Here is an 18,735-nt window from a genome sequence, read left to right on the forward strand (position 1 = left end):
CTGGCCCTTCCCTCCCATGCTACTTGCTGACAGGACAACACGGAAGGTTCCATTGCTGACAGAAAAGAAGAAAGGAATATTTCTTCATGGTCTAAATGAAACTACAATCCTCTTTCAACTTCCTTTTAGAATACTGGATTCATGTCCTAATAATGTTTTAAGGCATAATAAAGCCATCATATCAGTCAGTGTTGAGCATTCAACACTGGCGTATAGCTCAAACCCATGGTGTCACAGTTCTGATCAGTTATGTGGCCCTGAACAATGGCAGTCACTTCTTCCTTGCTATTCATTAGCATAAATGGCAGAATACGGACTGTGCCTAAAAGATTTTCAAAACTAACCAAAGTAAATTTTCATCATTAACTTGTTTGTCATAACAGGCTTATACAGAGTTCCAAGAGAAATGAAAGATATGCACTTGCTGTTTATTCTGAATTTGTTACCTGTCTATTTTCCATTTGATTTTGTAGAAGCTTTTGGTTAAATATGAAAATATTTTTGATAAAATGTTTTGGATTATTTAAGGCACTTTAGAAGTGAGTATGTAATTATGTAATATCCATATTTATTCATATCATTTTTCACTTATTTAATATGTATTCATTTATGCTTTGACAATTTTATATAGTACATTTTATTATATTCTTTGACATTTTCCAACTCCTCTCAGATCATCCCATACTCCACACACACTTTCTCCTTCTTAAGAAAAAACAAAAGCAACGACAAACGGAAAAATATCAATAAATACATAGAGTCTGAAAAGTGTTGGCAAACTCTTCCTGGGTATGAGGCCTGACCTTTAGTGTGGTTCACATACCCAGTGTCACTCCATTGAAGAAAACTGAAATTTCCCTCTCCTAGCAGCTTTCAAAGACAAATAGCTTCTTGGAGAGGTGTGGAAGTTTAATGAATTTTAATCAAAAGCATAATGAAAATGGAAGTAGGAAGGAAGGAAGGAATAAATATCAGAAGGAAAGACAGAAGGGTAGATTCCATTTTAAGTACTGAAAGTAGATTTTCACAGGAAGGAGTGGACAGAGTGTATTCTTCATCTAGCAGTAAACACCATCCAAATCCTGTTAAAAATCTTTTCAAATCTCAGCTCTAATCACAACAGCGTGGTCATTTCCCTGTACCCATGTAAGTCTCAAGTTTATAATTATCCTTATCCTGACATGAAAATAGTTCTCACCTGCATACTGTGTGATGCCACAGCAAAAAGTGCTGAGCTAAAAGTTGAGTCTGTCCTTTGTTGAGATGAGACGATGGGCCCTGATTTACAGCTTTATCATTGCCAGGGCCCCTTTTCTACTACAGGAGAGCTTTGTAGCTCAACTCTAGATCTATGACACCATCTAGATAAGGGACTGAGAAAGCTCTCAAATGACTTTCCACCAATTACATGTCAGTGCAAAAGCTGCCCACACCACAGGAGCAAATTCAAGGAAGCAAATAGGATGAATTAGGTAGAAAACATCTCTGTGAGCCCAATGTTACAAGGAGGGATGCTGTGAGTATGTATTCTTTCCATTAGTTAACAAAGAACATGCTTTGGCCTATGGCAGGAGAAAATATAGATAAGTAGGAAACCCAAGCAGAACTAGAGAAAGAAGATGGGATGGAGAGAGATGCCAGCAAGTCGCTCATAAAACCGGGAAGGGGGAGAAGGAGGGGAGGGAAGGGGGAGGAGGAGGGGAGGAGATGGAAATTTTTAAATATAAAAAAAAACCATGAGAGAAAAAAAAAACTATGATTTTAAAAAAAAAATTTGATCCCCTACTGTTGTCATATTCCCAGAATCTCCATCTTCTTGTTTTATACTTGTCACAACTTGTTCCCATGACTGTCATTATGGTGTCTTATGATAAAAAAAACTAAGTCAAATAAGTTGATACTATTCTCAAAAAAAAAAAAAAAAAAAAAAAAAAAAAAAAAAAAAAAAAAAAAAAACACAGATACCAGAACACCTAAGATAATGCCACAGCCATGTGACATTATAAAAATGGGTTGATTTACAAGTGGGAAAAAGCCATTAATAGCCTAAGCCATCGACCAAGCAATTAAATTAATCTTAGCCTCTGAGCCACTATAAGTGGCTGTGGGCACTGATGGACAGAAGAGAAACCAGGCCAGTGGGGCCAGGCAAGACAGACCAAGAAGCTTCTAACTACAGAGGGATACAGAAAGGGCCAATGCTAAGAGACTGAAATTGGGGAACATGTTTCCAAAAGCAAGGGGACCTGCCTGATCTTGCCTCAACTTGATGTGCCATGCTTCGTTCAACCCCATAGGAGACCTGCCCCTTTCTGAATGCAGGTGTAAGAGGAGTGAATGGGGAGAGGGTAGATGACAAGGGGGGAGGGAGGAAAAGAGGGAGGGAAACTTCAGTTTCATATATGTAAAATACATTTTTAAAATGTTATTTAAGGAAAATAAAAAAGGAGAGGACTAGGGTTCATGTCAAACTCGGAGGCCACTATCTATCACAGCAGGTTAGTAACAGACTGGAACTCAACCCGATACTGTAGGTAAGAACAAAGGGAGAAATGGGAAAGAATTTTTAATAAAAATATACATACTCCCCAGAGTATTGGACGTTTGCAATGGGTCATAAAAGATGGCCATTTTTATGAATAAAGAATGGAAGAGACTGAGTAAGAGGTGACAAATATGCACACCAACGTGAGGATAGTCTGGGCAGCTCTGTCCTTAGGCGAGACTTTCAGAAAGTGTTGAGCACTGTGGATTTGCTGGACTTGTCTCTTCAGTCTGCAGAGAACACTCACTATAGAGACAGTTGAGCAGGTCATCAGTGAAGCACAGTAAGAACATATACAGAGCCGTTGCAATACTAGCAGAAACAAACCATGAGCGGTACCCACAACTCACCCTCCAAGCCACACTTTTGGTGGAAATGGGCCCTGAACAATCTTTCTGGAGTCAAAACATTTATTTTTTTTTTTTTTTTTTTTTTTTTTTTTGGTTTTTCGAGACAAGGTTTTTCTGTGGCTTTGGGGCCTGTCCTGGAACTAGCTTTTGTAGACCAGGCTGGTCTCGAACTCACAAAGATCCGCCTGCCTCTGCCTCCCGAGTGCTGGGATTAAAGGCGTGCGCCACCATCGCCCAGCGTCAAAACATTTATTCTGTAAACACCCACTATCAAATTACATCCAATGTCATTCAGGAAATCCTTAAACCCAAAATGTGACATTGCAGAATGCCTTTTGAGATGATAGGCAAGCAGATGACAAAAGTCAAATGCTCTACAATCAGGTATATAGTGATATTTTATTTATGTTTTAATAAATAAAGCTTGCCTAAATATCAGAAAGGCAAAACCAAGCCAGCAGAAGTCAGGCAGTGGTGGCACACACCTTTAATCCCAGGATTCTAGGAGACAGAGGCAGATGGATCTCTGTAAATTCAAGGCCACCCTGTCTACACAAGATCAATGCTGAAACAAATCCAGGTGGTGATGGTTCACACCTTTAATGCCAGTACTAGGAAGTAATGCCTTTAATCCCAACTGTACAAGGAATATAAACTGGTTGGAGAAAGAGGCTCAGTCGGCTTAGTCTATTTAGTCTGCTCAGTCTGCAGTCGTCCAGCCTTGGTGAAGGTAAAACTTCTCTAGTAACTTGGCTGCTTTGCTTTCTGTCTCTGGGTTTTTATTATTTGTGCTACACAGGTCTTTGGGCACTACCTACTTTCCAGTGAATATCAAAATGGCATAATAAAATAGTACCAAGGAACAGCCAAGCATTCCCACTATAGTCTTGGAGAAGAGGAAAATTCCCATTACCAAGTTTGCAGGAGACATTTTCTTTTTTTAATCATTAAAATTATTATTTTTTAAAAGAAAACAAACTATCTTTTTTATTTTACATACCAATCCCAGTTCCTACTCCTTCCCCTCTTCCCATTCCCTCCACCTACCCCCCACCTTATCCCCATCCATTCCTCAGAGAGGGTAAGGCACATTGCTTTGGGGAAAGTCTAAAGCCCTCCCTACTATATCTAGGCTGAACAAGGTACCCATTCAAAGAGAATAGGTTCCAAAAAACTCAGTACAAGCAATAGGGATAAATTCTGGTGCCACTGCCAGTAGCCCTGCAATCTGCCCCAGCCATGCAACTGTCACCCACATTCAGAGGGACTAGTTTGGTCCTATGCTGTTTCCTTCCCTGTCCGGCTGGTATTTGTGAGTTCCCATTAGCTCAGGTAAGCTGTTTCAGTGGGTGTCCCCATCATGGTCTTGACCGCTTTGTTCATGTTCTCACTCCTCCCACTCTAACATTTTCATACATACCTAAAAAGTAAAGTAGTAGGTTCAGCAGACCCTGGAAGTAATTTCAAGAAGTTAGTTTACCTTAAATAAAAGTTATCATTTTCCTTGTATTTACTTAGCTGCCTCACTGAAGAATGTCTAAAAGCTTTTTGTTTATAGTAGGTCTTTTCAGCCCCATGCCTTGTGGAAGACACGGACCACACTGCACCAGCCCACAGCATGTCGAAGCAAGTGGTGGTGAGGGCACGGGAGATGTAGGCATGCCCCCGTCTGGCCCCCAGGACTTGATGGGTTCTGGCATGTATGCAGACAGAGAAAGGCTCATCTTCCCTTCAGGCCCTGGTCTCTAGGAATTCCACCATGTTTCAGTGTGCACATGGGCGACACAAAATAGGTTTTGTATCTGTTTGTTTCTCTTTGTGAGTGTGGGGGAAAGTCATGGGGGAGGGAGCAGATAAGGGAGGGCTCGAAAGCAAGCACAATGGGGGACATGATATGAGACTCCAAAGAATCAGTAAAAATTACTTTTTTTTTTTTTGGTTTTTCGAGACAGGATTTCCCTGTAGTTTCTAGAGCCTGTCCTGGAACTAGCTCTTGTAGACTTTATTATCTCAATGGAAAGTACTGGATGTGTTTAGTAGAGATTAATGTTATCACAGAATGTGGTGGCACAAGCTTTTATTCCTAGTACTAAGGAGACAGAGGCAGACAGACCTATGAGTTTGAAGCTAACCTGGTCTGTAACGTCAGTTCCAGGATAGCCAGGGCTACACACAGAGAAAGCCTGTCTCAAAAAGCCAAAATGATGATAGAAAAAAAAAGGAAAAAAGGACTGTTTTATTCATTCTGACTAAATAAAATGATCTTGAGATCATCTTTCAAAGAATTTTCAAATCATGCCATAATTTCTGAATTCGCATGACCAAAATTTGAAATTCACCTAGAGAAACAAGAGAAAATATTTCAGTTATGTTTAGAATGAGTGTTTAAATTTTCAAATATAAAGTGAATACTTAAAGATTCCTTTTGTTTAATTCATTTTAATATTTTAATATTAATTTTGCTTTAATTTATGTGTGCTTTCATGGACACTTCTGCAAAGCTCATTTCAAAACTCACAAGCAACACGTCAAGACAGCATTTTAAAACTAGGGGTGGGAGAGACAATCGGCCAGTAAAGCGCTGGCTGTGCAAACACAAGGATCTGAGTTCGGGTCCCCAGAGCACCCAACGGAACACCCAGCACAGTGGCACAGAGCTCCAGTGCCAGAAGATGGGGACAGGTGGGTCTCTGGGGCTCACTGAACACACAACGCAACACCCAGCATGGTTGGTTCCCTGGAGCACCCAACGGAACACCAAGCATGGTGGCACAGAGCTCTAGTGCCGGAAGATGGGGACAGGTGGGTCTCTGGCTCACTGGTAAACCAGTCTAGCCAGACTGGCAAGCTCCAGGATGATGGAAGAGTGTCTATGTGTTAATTTCATTGGTTAATAAAGAAACTGCCTCGGCCCTTTTAATAGGACAGAAAATTAGGTAGGCGGAGTAAACAGAACAGAATGCTGGGTAGAAGGCAGTGAGGCAGATGCTTCAGGCAGTCGCTATAGGCAGTCGTCATGCTTCTCCTCTCTGAGATGGATGCAGGTTAAGATCTCTCCTGGTAAGCGACCACCTCGTGGTGCTACACAGATTACTAAATATGAATTAAAACAAGATGTGAGAATTAGATAATAAGAGGCTGAAACAAATGGGCCAGGCAGTGTTTAAATGAATACAGTTTCCGTGTAATTATTTCAGGTGTAAAGCTAGCCGGGTGGTGGGACACAGCCCACCGCTCCATCTACACCAGGACAGTAAGAGACCCTCTCAAAAAAAAATGAGGTAGACAGCAATTAAGGAAGACTTTGGATCTTGACCTCTACACACACACACACACACACACACACACACACACACACAAATCACCTGCAAGAATATTCATGCTTTGTTTTCAAAAATAGTATCATTTTTCCGACCTGAAAACGTTGAACACTAAAGTGGGCAGCTGAAAATGCTTATCACAGGACTGAAGAAATGGCTCAGTGTTTAAAAAAAGCAGAGGACCTGGGTTTAGTTCCTAGCACCTACATCAGGCAGCTCTCAACTACTTGCAACTCCAGTTCCAAAGGACCCGACACCCTCTGGTCTTTCTGGTTTCTGGCACACATGTTGTACATATGAATCCACACAGGTATACACACATATATATGAGAAGACTCTTAAAAACAAAACAAAGTGTGTTTTGGGAGATTGCATGTGAAAGTAAGTGCTGGCAGAGAGCAGAGAATCATCATGAATAATTAAGGAAATACAGTGAGGTGAGGAAAATCAGTGCCCAATTAAAATTAAATACCTCATCCTAATAGGTTTCCCCCTTGTACCTTAATAAACTGCTATTTGCTTTGGACCACTGATGTGAGATTCCCTTTTGTATACTGTGAAGATGTTTTATTATCATTGGTTAATAAAGAAGCTGCTTTGGCCTATGGCAGGGCAAAATATAGTAAGGCAGGAAATTCAAGCAGAGATAGATGAGGAAAGGAGGTGGAGTCAGGTATATACTGAAGAAGAAAGACACCTGAACCTTACAGGTAAGCCACAGCCCTGTGGCAATACACAGATTAATAGAAATGGGTTAAGATGTAAGAGTTAGTTAGAAATATGCCTAAACCACTGGTCAAACAGTGCTGTAATTAATATAGTTTCTGAGTGATTATTTGGGTCTGGGCAGCTGGACAATGAAAGCGCAGTCTCCGTTTGCAGGCCACATCTGTCTCCTCTCTATCCAGATGTGGTCCTTTGTCCCCAAGACCTCCCCCCGTTCCCATATCCCATTCCCGTTGTCCCTCATACCCTATCTCCTTTCCCACCACATCCTAGCTCATTCTAACACAGGCCTTCCTTTCTGCCCCACCTAAAAATTACACCTGAAAAGTCATTTGGGGCTGTTTTCTGCCTTACTGGGAAAGCAGTCACTTTTCTTTACCTTTAATAAAGTATCTCTCTGTGAAAACAGGTGTTTAGATGTGGTCTGTGCCTAATCCGGGGACTGGGAGGAAGCCCCTGCCCTATGGGAGTCTCCTTCACTATGAGCTTCGGGTCTTTATCCCACAAGGGGTACAAGGTGGCAAGAGTGTCTCTGCCACAAAATGGGGAAGGTAAGGCCCAACAGACCTATACAGAGACACTCACTAACACATAGACCACACAAGAAAATACATGAGACATAGCACACAGGAGAAACACAGAAGCATCAACATTTATTTACTATTCAGAAATAAAACGCCAGACACTTTTTAGGCATTTGGTAAACTTAAGTGATCAAACTTTCAAATTCCTCATCTTTTTTATCCTCACATTCCAGGAGGAAGAGCTAACAGATGGGAGGACAATCCAGAAGTTAAATGACCTGTTTTCACTGGCTAAGTGCTAGTTAGGAGCTACGTGGCTCTCCATGCGCAGATGAGACAGTGAGGCGGAAGCTCTGCTAACCTCTGGTGAGGAAGGCACACAGTTCAGTATGATTTGTGGTAATTCCTCAAGTGCCGGTGGTATGTGGATGACTGGCGGAACCTATGGTTACACAGGGAACAGGTGTAGGGCTTCTCTCCTGTGTGAATCCTCTCATGAGCTTGCAGATTGGTCTTGTGGCTGAAGGACCTGCCACAAGTGCTGCATGAGAAAGGCTTCTCTGGCTTGTGTACGGCCTCGTGAATTTGGAGCTCTGAGACTTGATAGAAGCCTTCCTGACAAATAGGACAGACAAATGGCCTCTCATTCATGTGTCTTTTCTGGTGCATTGACAGGCTACAGGAATATTTGAAGGCTTTGGGGCATTTATCACATTTGTATGGTTTGGGATCTATGTGGAGTCTCTCCTGCTCACCCACATAGAGAGAATTTGCCTCCTGATTCTGGTAAAGAGGAACAGGCTCAGAGGTAGGTTGCTCTGGCCTGGAGAGGAACCCTGGTACCACCATTGTGACACCTTCAGAAGAATGTGGTGTTGGGGGCACTTCCTGGGATCTGGATGTATCCCAAATTGCTTTTCTGGAATCCCAGAGAACTCCATAAGGGACACCTCCCTGTTCAAGTTCAGGATATTGCCCTCTCTGGATAATGAGAAGGGAATCTTTCTCATCTCTGAGACTGCTAATACCACCATTTCCACCAGTAGTATTCAAGAAGGTGTTGTGGCCATCTTCAGCGTCTTCAGACTGGTCTGTCTTGGAGAGATATACTGGTTGTACTTCCATAAACATATGTTCATAAGAAGATGCACTCAGGGACTCTGCCTGGTACCTGGAAGTGCCTTGCTTTGCTCTTTTGGAATCCCAAAGGACTCCATAAGAAACACCTTGTTCAGGCTCAGGATACTGCCCTGTCTGGATAATGAGAAGGGAGTCCATCTCATTTCCAGGACTACTAACACAACTATTTACTTTACTACCTTTCAAGAAAGTGTTTGGGTCATCTTCACTGTTTTCATATCCTGTGGAAATAAAGAGTCTATGAAACTGTGCCCAGGAAGGGATCCTCACACAACATCCCTCTTCTCTTCAGACTACCCTACTCACCTGTTGCCAATATCACATCCCGTGGAATCTGCAAGGGTGTTCTTGCCTTCTCCTGTGTTGTAGTTCTGAATGACTGTTGTTCTTTTAAATGCTTGATGACTTCTTTTAAGGTCATGTTCTCAGAAAAGAGGGCTTCCTGCCCCTGCATGAAGATATGAACCTGTAACAAAGCCAGATGACCACTGCCAATGAATCCATGGATTACAGAAAAACCTGCCCTAACCTGTTTGCCCAGGATAACTGAACTATTGGTTAGTTCATTTGTTTATCCTCATCCATAAGGATGTTATCATCTGGAATCCTCAGAAACTCAACTGTAATACTGGAGTGCCTGCCATCTTGGAGTCCGAGCCTCAGACTGGCAATGATTATTTTCTGCCTTTGAACCGCATGTACTTAGCCATTTCCACTCTCAGGTAGCTGAAGCTTTCCCATCCCCCATCTCCAGCCATTAGTCTGTCAGTGGTCTCTCCCTATCTCCCTGTCACTCCACTCTGCTGTGTAAGTGGTCTTTATTTCCAATACCTATAATACGTTGTCGTTCCCATCGACTACTGGCCCTAGACAATCACCTTTGACCAAAAATGCCCTTAGTAAGAAAGCTTTAAATTGGGTTTCATTAATTTATTTATTATTGAGTTCTTAACAGAAATAACTCCTGTCTGAAACTTGTCCAACACATACATAATCTTCACAAGTCGCACACTGCCTCTGCTCTTAGGAACATGACTAGGACAGTAGCTTACTTGGAATTAAGCTTCAACCATGAATTTCTCAATTAAAAACAAAGTGCATGATGGAGAAGTGTCTATGTGTTACTTTCATTATTAATAAAGAAACTGCCTTGGCCCTTTAAGAGACAGAAAATTAGGCAGGCGGAGTAGACAGAACAGAATTGTGGGAGAAAGGAAGCAGAGTTGGGGAGACACTTAAGGCAGTGGCCATATGGAGTCGCCATGCCTCTCCTCTCCAAGATGGACGCAGGTTAAGATCTCCCCTGGTAAGCGACCACCTCGTGGTGCTACAAGGATTACTAAATATGGGTTAATTAGCCAATAAGAGGCTGAAACTATGGGCCAGGCAGTGTTTTAAAAGAATACAGTTTCCGTGGATTATTTTGGGTAAAGCTAGCCTGGTGGCGGGACGCAGCCCCGCCGTTCCTTCTACAGATTGGCGCCCAACGCCCACAGCCCCTCACTACAGAATGGCGCCCAATGTGGATAACTGAATCCACAGAAAGCTTGAGAAAGCTTGGGAAAGAATAGAGTAAAGCATGTTTTCTCGGTAGCAGCAATTCTCGGGTTTGGCTCTGCTTGCTATAGGATAGCAAGCGCTCTCATCCAAGAGAGGCTTCCTGACTCAGTTTCAGCTGCAAAACCCTGCAGCTCTTTAAGAGGTCCTGCCACCAAACACTTAAGTGGTGTTGATGAAAAACTGACTGCATGCTTTTCAGTTTTCAGACATAGCAGGAAAAAAGCTGTAACGTTTTAAAATGCAGGCTTTCTGGGCCATCCTGCCAGGGTAAACTCTGACTCTTTCAAGCAGGCGGTCATGAGTATGGAGCTTTTGATTGTTGTTTAACACTGTTGCAGCTTGCTTGCTGGCAGGGACCTTGAACCGCCACAGAGTTGTGATGATAAACATGGCTACAGCCGGTACCTCTGCCATGAGGCTGAAAAGCTAAGGAATGGACTGGATCTAGCTGTCAAAGTCACGGCTTTAGGCCTACCTATATTGCTTGATAAATTAAAGACTCGTGTGGTCAGAAAAAGAGAGATATACAGTAAGGAGAAATTCAAAGACAAAGAAAACCTCTAAATGGTTTCCAGTGTGTTAAAAATATATGCAGGCTAAAGGTTAAAGTTCTTAAAAGAAAAAAAAAGAAGTAGTTTGTTGTGGTGGTACACACCTTTAATCCCAACACTTGGGAGGCAGAGGTAGATTGACCTCTGTGACTTCAAGGTGCGCAGGACACACCTTTAATCCCAATGCCTCGGAGGCAGAGACAGATGGATCGCTGTGAGTTCAAGGACAGCCTGGTCAACAGATTTATTCCAGGACAAAGATATATAGAGAACCTGTCTCAAAAAATAAAAGTAAAAATAAATGAAATAGAGGTTAAAATAAAGCTGCACAAAGATGGAAAATACATAGAGAATCTTGATACTGTATGCTATTATGCTCTCTTTGAATTGTCTGAATGCTGAGGAAGGAGCAACAGCTGCTAAAAGATATTTGTTTACAAGTGCTGCAGAACTAATCCAAGATAGATATTTTGAAAATACCTTGACTTCAGAATTTGGATCTAAGGATATGATACTTTGGAAAAGAGATTTTTCTTTTGTTTTTGCAGAAAATGAGACCCTATGGATTACTTCTATCCCAATATGGTATGACAGATCATGCCCTCCTGAAAGGTTGCTATGAATACCCTCAAAAAATTACTTCGCTCAACTGCTGACTGAGATGACCCTGGCACACAGGTTATACCATGAAAGACCTAAATAACAGGGCCTCCATTCAGCAGGAAGCAATTTGGAGAGAAATAACTGCACCCATATTCCCAAATATTGTTTATAAATGTTCTTTTACATTTAAAGGGGGATATGATATGGAGATGAATAATTTGCATTGATATGGATTTTGCTTTAGTGATTTAAATTTAAGGTCAATTTTGTTATATGTGTTTCTAATAATGATTAAGGTATTGTGAATGTGTAGTTCATTTTAAAAATGTAATGTATAATTAAGAAATATAGGTTTTTAATGGATAATCATCAATAATAGTAAAGCCTATAGTCATGTTAGTTAGATTTTCTAGATATATAGAGTTATATTTCAGTTAGATAGGCATTCCTAATATCTTTCAAAGACTACAGAATATTCCCCTTGAATGTTTTAATAACTTAAAGCTTTTCATGACAATGAGACACATCTGCTCCTGGCAGCACCAATCTACTTCAAGAGGAAGATGGGCATCGAAGAGGCTCCTTATTGAGTTTGGTAGCCATTTGGACAAGAAACTGCTCTTGCCTGGACTGATGCATAGACTGGACACAAAAAACCCGCAGAGAGAGGACTGCTGAACTTGCCTAAATGTGAGATGATCTTTCTGATTCATGAAAGAGTCTGTGAGACATTCTGCAGGACACAGCAGATACTGACTGAACTGCCTTTGAAATTTCCTGCTTCATGGAAATGTCTGCTGGATACTATGGGCCTGTAGGCCGAAGATGGATGCCCCAACAGTACAAAAGAACTTTGGGTGACTGTCCAGGCAGCAAGATGTCTCTGTCATTTCTAGAGTTTTGGAAGTAGCTTCTTGTTCACCTAGGTAATAGTGTGTTCTTCTAGAGTCTTTGATGGAGTTGAAGAATAGTTATATTTTTTCTTAGTTATGATAAAAGATAAAGTAGATATAAATATTGTAACTGTAATTCTTGCTTGATAGCTGTTTTGTTTTATGTAATTTTGCTATGTTAAAGATAAAGCCTTCTTTTTTGTTTAAACAGAAAAAGGGGAAATGATGTGAGAGGGTCTTCTGTTTGAGTTGATTTCATTGGTTAATACAGAAACTGCCTGGCTCATTTGATTGGCCAGCCCTTAGGTGGGCAGAGTAGACAGAACAGAATGCTGGGAAGGGAAGTTAATAAATCACCATGCCTCGTCTCTCTGGACCAGACTGCCGTGCCTCTCCTCAGGGAGAGAGACACGATGAAGCCAGCCACCAGGTCAGACATGATGAATCTTTCCCGGTAAGACACCATTTGTGGTGTTACACAGATTATTAGATATGGGTTAATCAAGATGTGAGTAAGAGGCTGGAACTAATGGGCCCGGCAGTATTTAAATGAATACAGTTTGTGTGTTGTTATTTCGGGGCATAAGCTATCCGGTGGCCGGGAGCAGGGCGGCAGGAACGCTACTCGCAGCTCCACACTACAAGTGCAGGTGTGCAAATGTGGAATAAAACAAACTGTGAAGTGGGAACATGTTTACAGAATAAAAGGACTTAAAAATAGTGGGGTGTAGTGGGTGGCACCTTTAATCCAGCATCAGAAGAGGAAAGGGCCAGCCAGGGGTACACTACAAAACCATGCCTCAAATTGAGAAAAAAATTAAAAACTAAAACCTAATTAACTAAAAAAATGGACCAAACAAACTGATATTGAAAGAAGAAAAATCTAAAACACTACGTTTGAAGCATTTCTTCACCTAGACCATTCCTGTCAATAACTAAGATTTATGCAAATCGAGACTCTGAAATAAGACCCAATATAATTACACATATATTAAGTCTCTCTGAATTTAAAATTTTGCACCTAAATACCACTATTCACCGAGGCATTTCTCATGGGTGTGTCAGTGTTGTGTAAGCATGTGAGAGCTATATTTTAACATGAAAACCTTACTCTGCCATTTTGCAACCCCAGTATTTTAGACAGGTATCTTCTGACATGTAACAACCATCTTGGAAAGTCCGTTTCTACGTCCCAGGTCTGGGGATCACAAGCCAGTGCTAGGAGCTAGAATTTTAGCCAGATTACCAACTCAGTTACAACATAGGCACCTCCCTCAATTTAGCTATGTCACAGAGGCATCGCCTCTAAAGCCTCAAAGGCTCTGCTCGAATGTCAATTCTCCAGTCTTTCCATCACAGTACAAACTAACTAAACTTAATTATGTTCCTCAAACAATCGATACACTCCTTTCTGCTTTATTCATGCTAATTTAGAGCACAGTATATTATCCCTTGTAACAATTTTGGAGGCAGAGAACAATCTCACTAATAACAAAAATAAATAAAAACAAAAAATAATACAAGTATCTCAATAACACCACCCTCTCCTTATTTATTCCCAGATACAAATGAGTCTTTCCTTTCAACCCAGCCATCTCACCTCAGTCACTCACCATGACAGGAGGCTTCAAGCACTCGTCAGTCAGGCCCTCCATGAATGTTCCCAGGTTTCTGCCACTTGATTCCCACTTCTCTTTCAAGGCAAACTTGTCCTTGTAGCGCCCAGTTTTCAGAAACTGCTCCAAGACCAGCTGAGAAATCATCTGCTCCTTGCTCTGCTTTTCTGGTTGCAACCACGAGGTAAACATCTCCCAGAGTGTGTGCAGCTCCTGCTTCACACAGGAGCCATTGTCATCTGGTGCAAGACGGGCACTTGAAAAGTTAGAGATGTCATCTTCCTGGTTTGGAATAAACTCTCTAGTGTCCGGTTCAAGGTTATCTGCTGGTGACTTGGGCTTAAAAGATTTTCTGAGCTGTGAAGCCATTCTGGTCAGGATTCTCAGAAAGAAGTTTGATATATGCCTTGAGACTTGAAGATCTTTTTCAACAATTCGTGGATGTGAAAAGCTGTACGTTAAAAAGAGATGAGACACAATAATTAAAGTCAAAAATCAACTAAGAGTTCTGTCACAGATGGTCTCATGGTTTCCTGACAGTGCATACTTCATCCTAGCGGTACACAAATGCGTCCAGAGAACACATCAAAGAGTAGCTCCATAGGGAAAAAAAAATCCTGTGTTAAGGAATGGAAGACGCATCATAAGCTGCACACTGCACACAAGCTCTGCGGTAGTTCGGGGCTATCTGTTTCCTCCTTGTGAAAGGTAAAATTATTGTGACTGATCCTCCAATTTTAAGCTTCACCCTTCTTCTCCCATTCTGGAGTGCCATAAAACAGCCCTTCCATAAGAAACCCATTAAAAGTAAATGGCCCGCAACATTGAAGTCACAGTGCAGCAAAGACACGGCTATTACATACATCACGTGGTCCCATCCTTGAATAGCGTCTATTATTTAAAATGTCAAACCCTTAATCAGAGAAGTCGTCCAAAAGACCACACTCGACCACTGAAATCTCCCCCAAAATTGTGACGTGGCATCTCCCACAGCCCACAAGTAATAGCAGGCAAAATTTACATACTCAAGGGCACAAAGGAGAAAAATCTTTCTTTTCTCCAACCTTAACTCCTTCTGGGATGATTCTCCAGGGTGATTCCAGGATGTACTGGGAGATGGTGTGTGCCCTGGGCCTCCATGCTACCTCATCTGAGATTCTGTCCAAGTTGTCTTCCTTTTATAGTGCCTGGCTTCAGTTAATCAATCTGTGATGCTAATAGATTGGCGAATGTGACTAGATCAGACCTCCTGTGTGGCAGCTCACAACTTTTTACCCACTACCCTTGATGTACAGCAGGAGAGTTGGCACAACCTAGCAACCCAGGGAGACCAAGATCAGCCTGACCTAATATGAAAACAAGAAAACAAAATAGGAAATGACAATTTTCCTGCTGACTGAATCACAGATGGAATCCTAACTCAGTCCCAACTCTGTTTCTGTAATGTAATAGCTGATGCTTCCATGGAAGAACAGACCCTAAACAAGCATAGTAAGTCACTGTATGGAAAGGGGACAGTACCACACTGAAAGGGAATATCAAGACTGACATTTATCTCGCATGACTTCTAATCCTGTATTTTCACATATGGCTCAATACAAACTTGTTAATATTTCCTGATTTTCAAATAGTTTTGGATCCCAAATGCTCTGGTGAAGAAGGTAAAACCCTTGGTAGGGGGTTGAGGGCGAGAGGTGCCCATGAGATGTCTGAAGCTTAACAGGAAAGACAGGCTGAACAGGGCTCATCTCTGTAGGTATGGAGTGGCTTGTGTTTTATTGGGGGAACACATGATGATTGGGAGACATGATGTAAGAACTAGTCTGTGGAGGAATAAAATGTTGTAGCCAAGTAACGAGGAGGTTTTTGTTGTGCCTTCTTTGTGTGTGTATGTTTGCTTCTTTTTGCAAAAGGGTGTCTTGTAGCCTAGTCTGCTCACAAACTCCATAAGCAGTTGAGAATGACCGGCACTGCAATGCTCTGGCTTCTAGCACCCCTTTATTGGGGTTCATAGCTGCCTCAGTATTTTAAGCAGCATTGTTGGTCTGTCTTTGTTTTTTTTTTCTATGTAGCCCTAATTGTCCTGAAATTCCTTATTTAGACAAATCTGGCCTGGAACTAACAGAGATCCACCTGCTTCTGTCTCCAGAAGCATGCGCCACCAACTTACTGGATTTCTCCAAGCATTCTAATTATTAGGTTGAATTCTATGCCCTCAAATTCCTGAGCTGAGAATTGTGCCCAACCTTATCACAAAAGTCAAAACCCTAAATGCCATCATCCCACAGAAAGATGGAAGCTCAGTGATGAAAAATTCTGAAGTCCCTTAGACTACACTGATGAAAAATTTGAATGGTGAAACCCCAAGCTGTAGCTTTCCTAGAAGAATAAAAATGGGTCCCTGATAGTGTTAGGAAGACAAAATCTGGGTACCGATTAGTGAAAAGGTGTGCCAATGGGTGAACTTCACTGCAAAAACCGATCCTTCGCCTGCACTGACATTCATTCCTGTTGATGAAATTCTGGATTTTAATTAAGTTAAAGCAACACTGATCAGTTGACACATTATATATGAAAACAGTTGATTTTGCTGGGCAGTGGTTGTGCACGCCTTTAATCCCAGCACTCGGGAAGCAGAGGCAGGCAGATCTCTGTGAGTTTGAGGCCAGCCTGGTCTACAACAGCTAGTTCCAGGACAGGCTCCAAAGCTACAGAGAAAGCCTGTCTCGGAAAAAAAAAAAAAAAAAAAAACAGTTGATTTCATGAGGATAAGAATTCATGCCATGTGTCACCATTGTTGTTCTGCCAATAATTTTCGTCTGAGTATGGAACTGATTTCCACCCACCCGGAGCAGCGCACAGTTATGACACAGGGGAGGTGGGAACAGAAAACTGAACATTCATCTGTGCAGATTCCAAAGCCTTGAGGAAAGACTCTTTCAATTCGCTTCTCTTTTCCCAGGCTGACTCTGCACCTGGTATGCAGTCAAAGATGATCTCGAGCTTCTGATACGGGAACCTCCACCTCCTGAGTGCTGAGTGGGGCTGCAGGTGAGAGGGACCCCCAGGGAATATGGCGTATGGGTAGTAACTTGAGGACTTCTGGAAAGTAAGGCAAGCACCCTACAAATTGAGCTTCAGCCTCAGAACTGTAAAAATTTTTGAAAGCCCGGAACGATGTAAAATAATTAATGTGAACTGATCAGCTGAGCAGAATCATGGTCTACCATTAAAAAAAAAAAAAAAAAAAAAAAAGTTGCTCCGTCTATCTAAGGAGTCTACAGAACCAGTTAACCCTGTTGCACATTGGCCAGGATTATGGACCCTTTCCACAAGAGGACTTCTGCCGCCTAGAGCCTATGTCTGTATTACTCGCTTGTGTGGAGAATTTTTTCTTTTTATTTGAATCTTTAAATCATTTAAATCTCATTTTTGTTTTCTTGCCAATTTGGCACAAAGAGTATGTCATTTTTAGAGTTCTTATTTGTTCTTATTTGTGAGAAAATAAGAACAGGTTAAACAGTGTTCCAGTGCTGAGGGTGCTCACACGGGACTCGGCTTTTTCTGTCTGCCTGTGTATTGGGGAACATTTAGTGATTACACCCACAGCTCAGCAGTAGGCATGTGCTTACCACATAAGGAGCCCTGTATCTGCGCTGTATAATCTGTTGCTAAACCCAACACCCAGTATAGTATCAGAGAGATTCCCAGAACACCCACTTCTAAAATTAGCATTAAGCTTGCAAAATGACTTAGCCACACCATAGAAACCACAATGACTGCACCCAGCATTTAGAACGGGACTTAGTGTAAGCTGCATTTGGCACTCGGCCACACTCTGCCTCATTTCTATAAACTCTGGCAAACACGGTGTCGAAAATGAAGAGAGAATGGGAAAGAGAGCGAGTCAAAAGCTGTTGGCGCATGCCCAACCTGCATAAGCGAAAACACATAACCCAGCATTAAAACCCTGCAGAGGCCTGGCGGTGGTGGCGCACCGCACGCCTTTAATCCCAGCACTCGGGAGGCAGAGGCAGGCGAATCTCTGTGAGTTCGAGGCCAGCCTGGTCTACAGAGAGAGTTCCAGGAAAGGCTCCAAAGCTACACAGAAACCCTGTCTTGAAGGAAAAAAAAAACAAACAAACAAACAAAAAAAAACACCTGCAAGAATGGTGGACGTTCATCCCAGACCAGTGTGACTGGTTCACTTTTATTTCATTCTGGATTTTCTGCCTCTCTCGTCCACTCGGTTTTGTGAGGAAATTCATGAGGTAACTTTAGCATGAAGTACCACATTGAAAGCGCTTTCAGCCACCCTCAGCCCCCTGTCCATTTGAAGCTGTTACCTACCTCCTAGAGAAACGGGTCCCCGTGCCGGAGCCGCAGAAGCCTTAGTAGGTGCTTTCCAGAAATTTGGGGTCTTCGTGGGGGCCTACAGTTGGGAATGAAGTTTGTAGCTGCCTGTTGCTTTTCCTGACGGACCCGGATATCGCCTCCCTTTTTGCCGCCTCTAGCTCCTTAGAAGGGGTCCTTAAGGTCTGCTTTCTAGACAGGCATGTGAAAGGGCCACTCTCGTGCAGCTTGCTACTTGTAGGCCAGCCGCACCTGCGCCTCTGATCCTTACAGACTGCTAGCTTTATTTTAAGCTTCTTTCTAAGTGTACGAGTGTTTTCTGTTTTGAGAATTCTCTCTCTCTCTCTGTCTCTCTCTCTCTCTCTCTCTCTCTCTCTCTCTCTCTCTCTCTCTCTCTCTCTCTCTCTCTCTCTCTCTCTCCTCTCTCCCCCTCTCTCTCCCCTCTCTCCCCTCTCCCTCTCTCTCTCTCCCTCTCCCTACCCCCCTCTCTCTCTCTGTCTCTCTCTCTGTCTCTCTCTCTGTCTCTCTCTCTCCTCTCTCCCCCTCTCTCTCCC

At 42.3% G+C, this 18,735-nt stretch overlaps 1 protein-coding gene across 1 annotated transcript; it reads right to left on the reverse strand.

The window, feature by feature from the left end:
- Positions 1–7,849: 7,849 nt before the first annotated feature.
- On the reverse strand, positions 7,850–14,197 carry LOC119821805 (zinc finger and SCAN domain containing protein 4C-like). Its single transcript, XM_038340920.2, has 3 exons — positions 13,826–14,197; positions 8,912–9,071; positions 7,850–8,826 (listed from the first exon to the last, which is right to left on the reverse strand). Exons 1-3 carry the CDS (start codon positions 14,195–14,197, stop codon positions 7,850–7,852), a joined length of 1,509 nt encoding a protein of 502 aa, XP_038196848.2.
- Between the last annotated feature and the right edge of the window lie 4,538 nt (positions 14,198–18,735).

The sequence above is a fragment of the Arvicola amphibius genome, chromosome 8 (genome assembly GCF_903992535.2).
Source record: "Arvicola amphibius chromosome 8, mArvAmp1.2, whole genome shotgun sequence".
Classification (NCBI taxonomy): Eukaryota; Metazoa; Chordata; class Mammalia; order Rodentia; family Cricetidae; genus Arvicola; species Arvicola amphibius.

Coding starts and splice junctions, on each gene's coding strand:
- LOC119821805 (XM_038340920.2), bottom strand. CDS start 14,197: ATGGCTTCACAGCTCAGAAAATCTTTTAAGCCCAAGTCACCAGCAGAT. Junction 9,072..13,825: donor GCTTGAAGCCTCCTGTCATG/GTGAGTGACTGA, acceptor GCTTTGTTACAG/GTTCATATCTTCATGCAGGG. Junction 8,827..8,911: donor GGATGTGATATTGGCAACAG/GTGAGTAGGGTA, acceptor TTATTTCCACAG/GATATGAAAACAGTGAAGAT.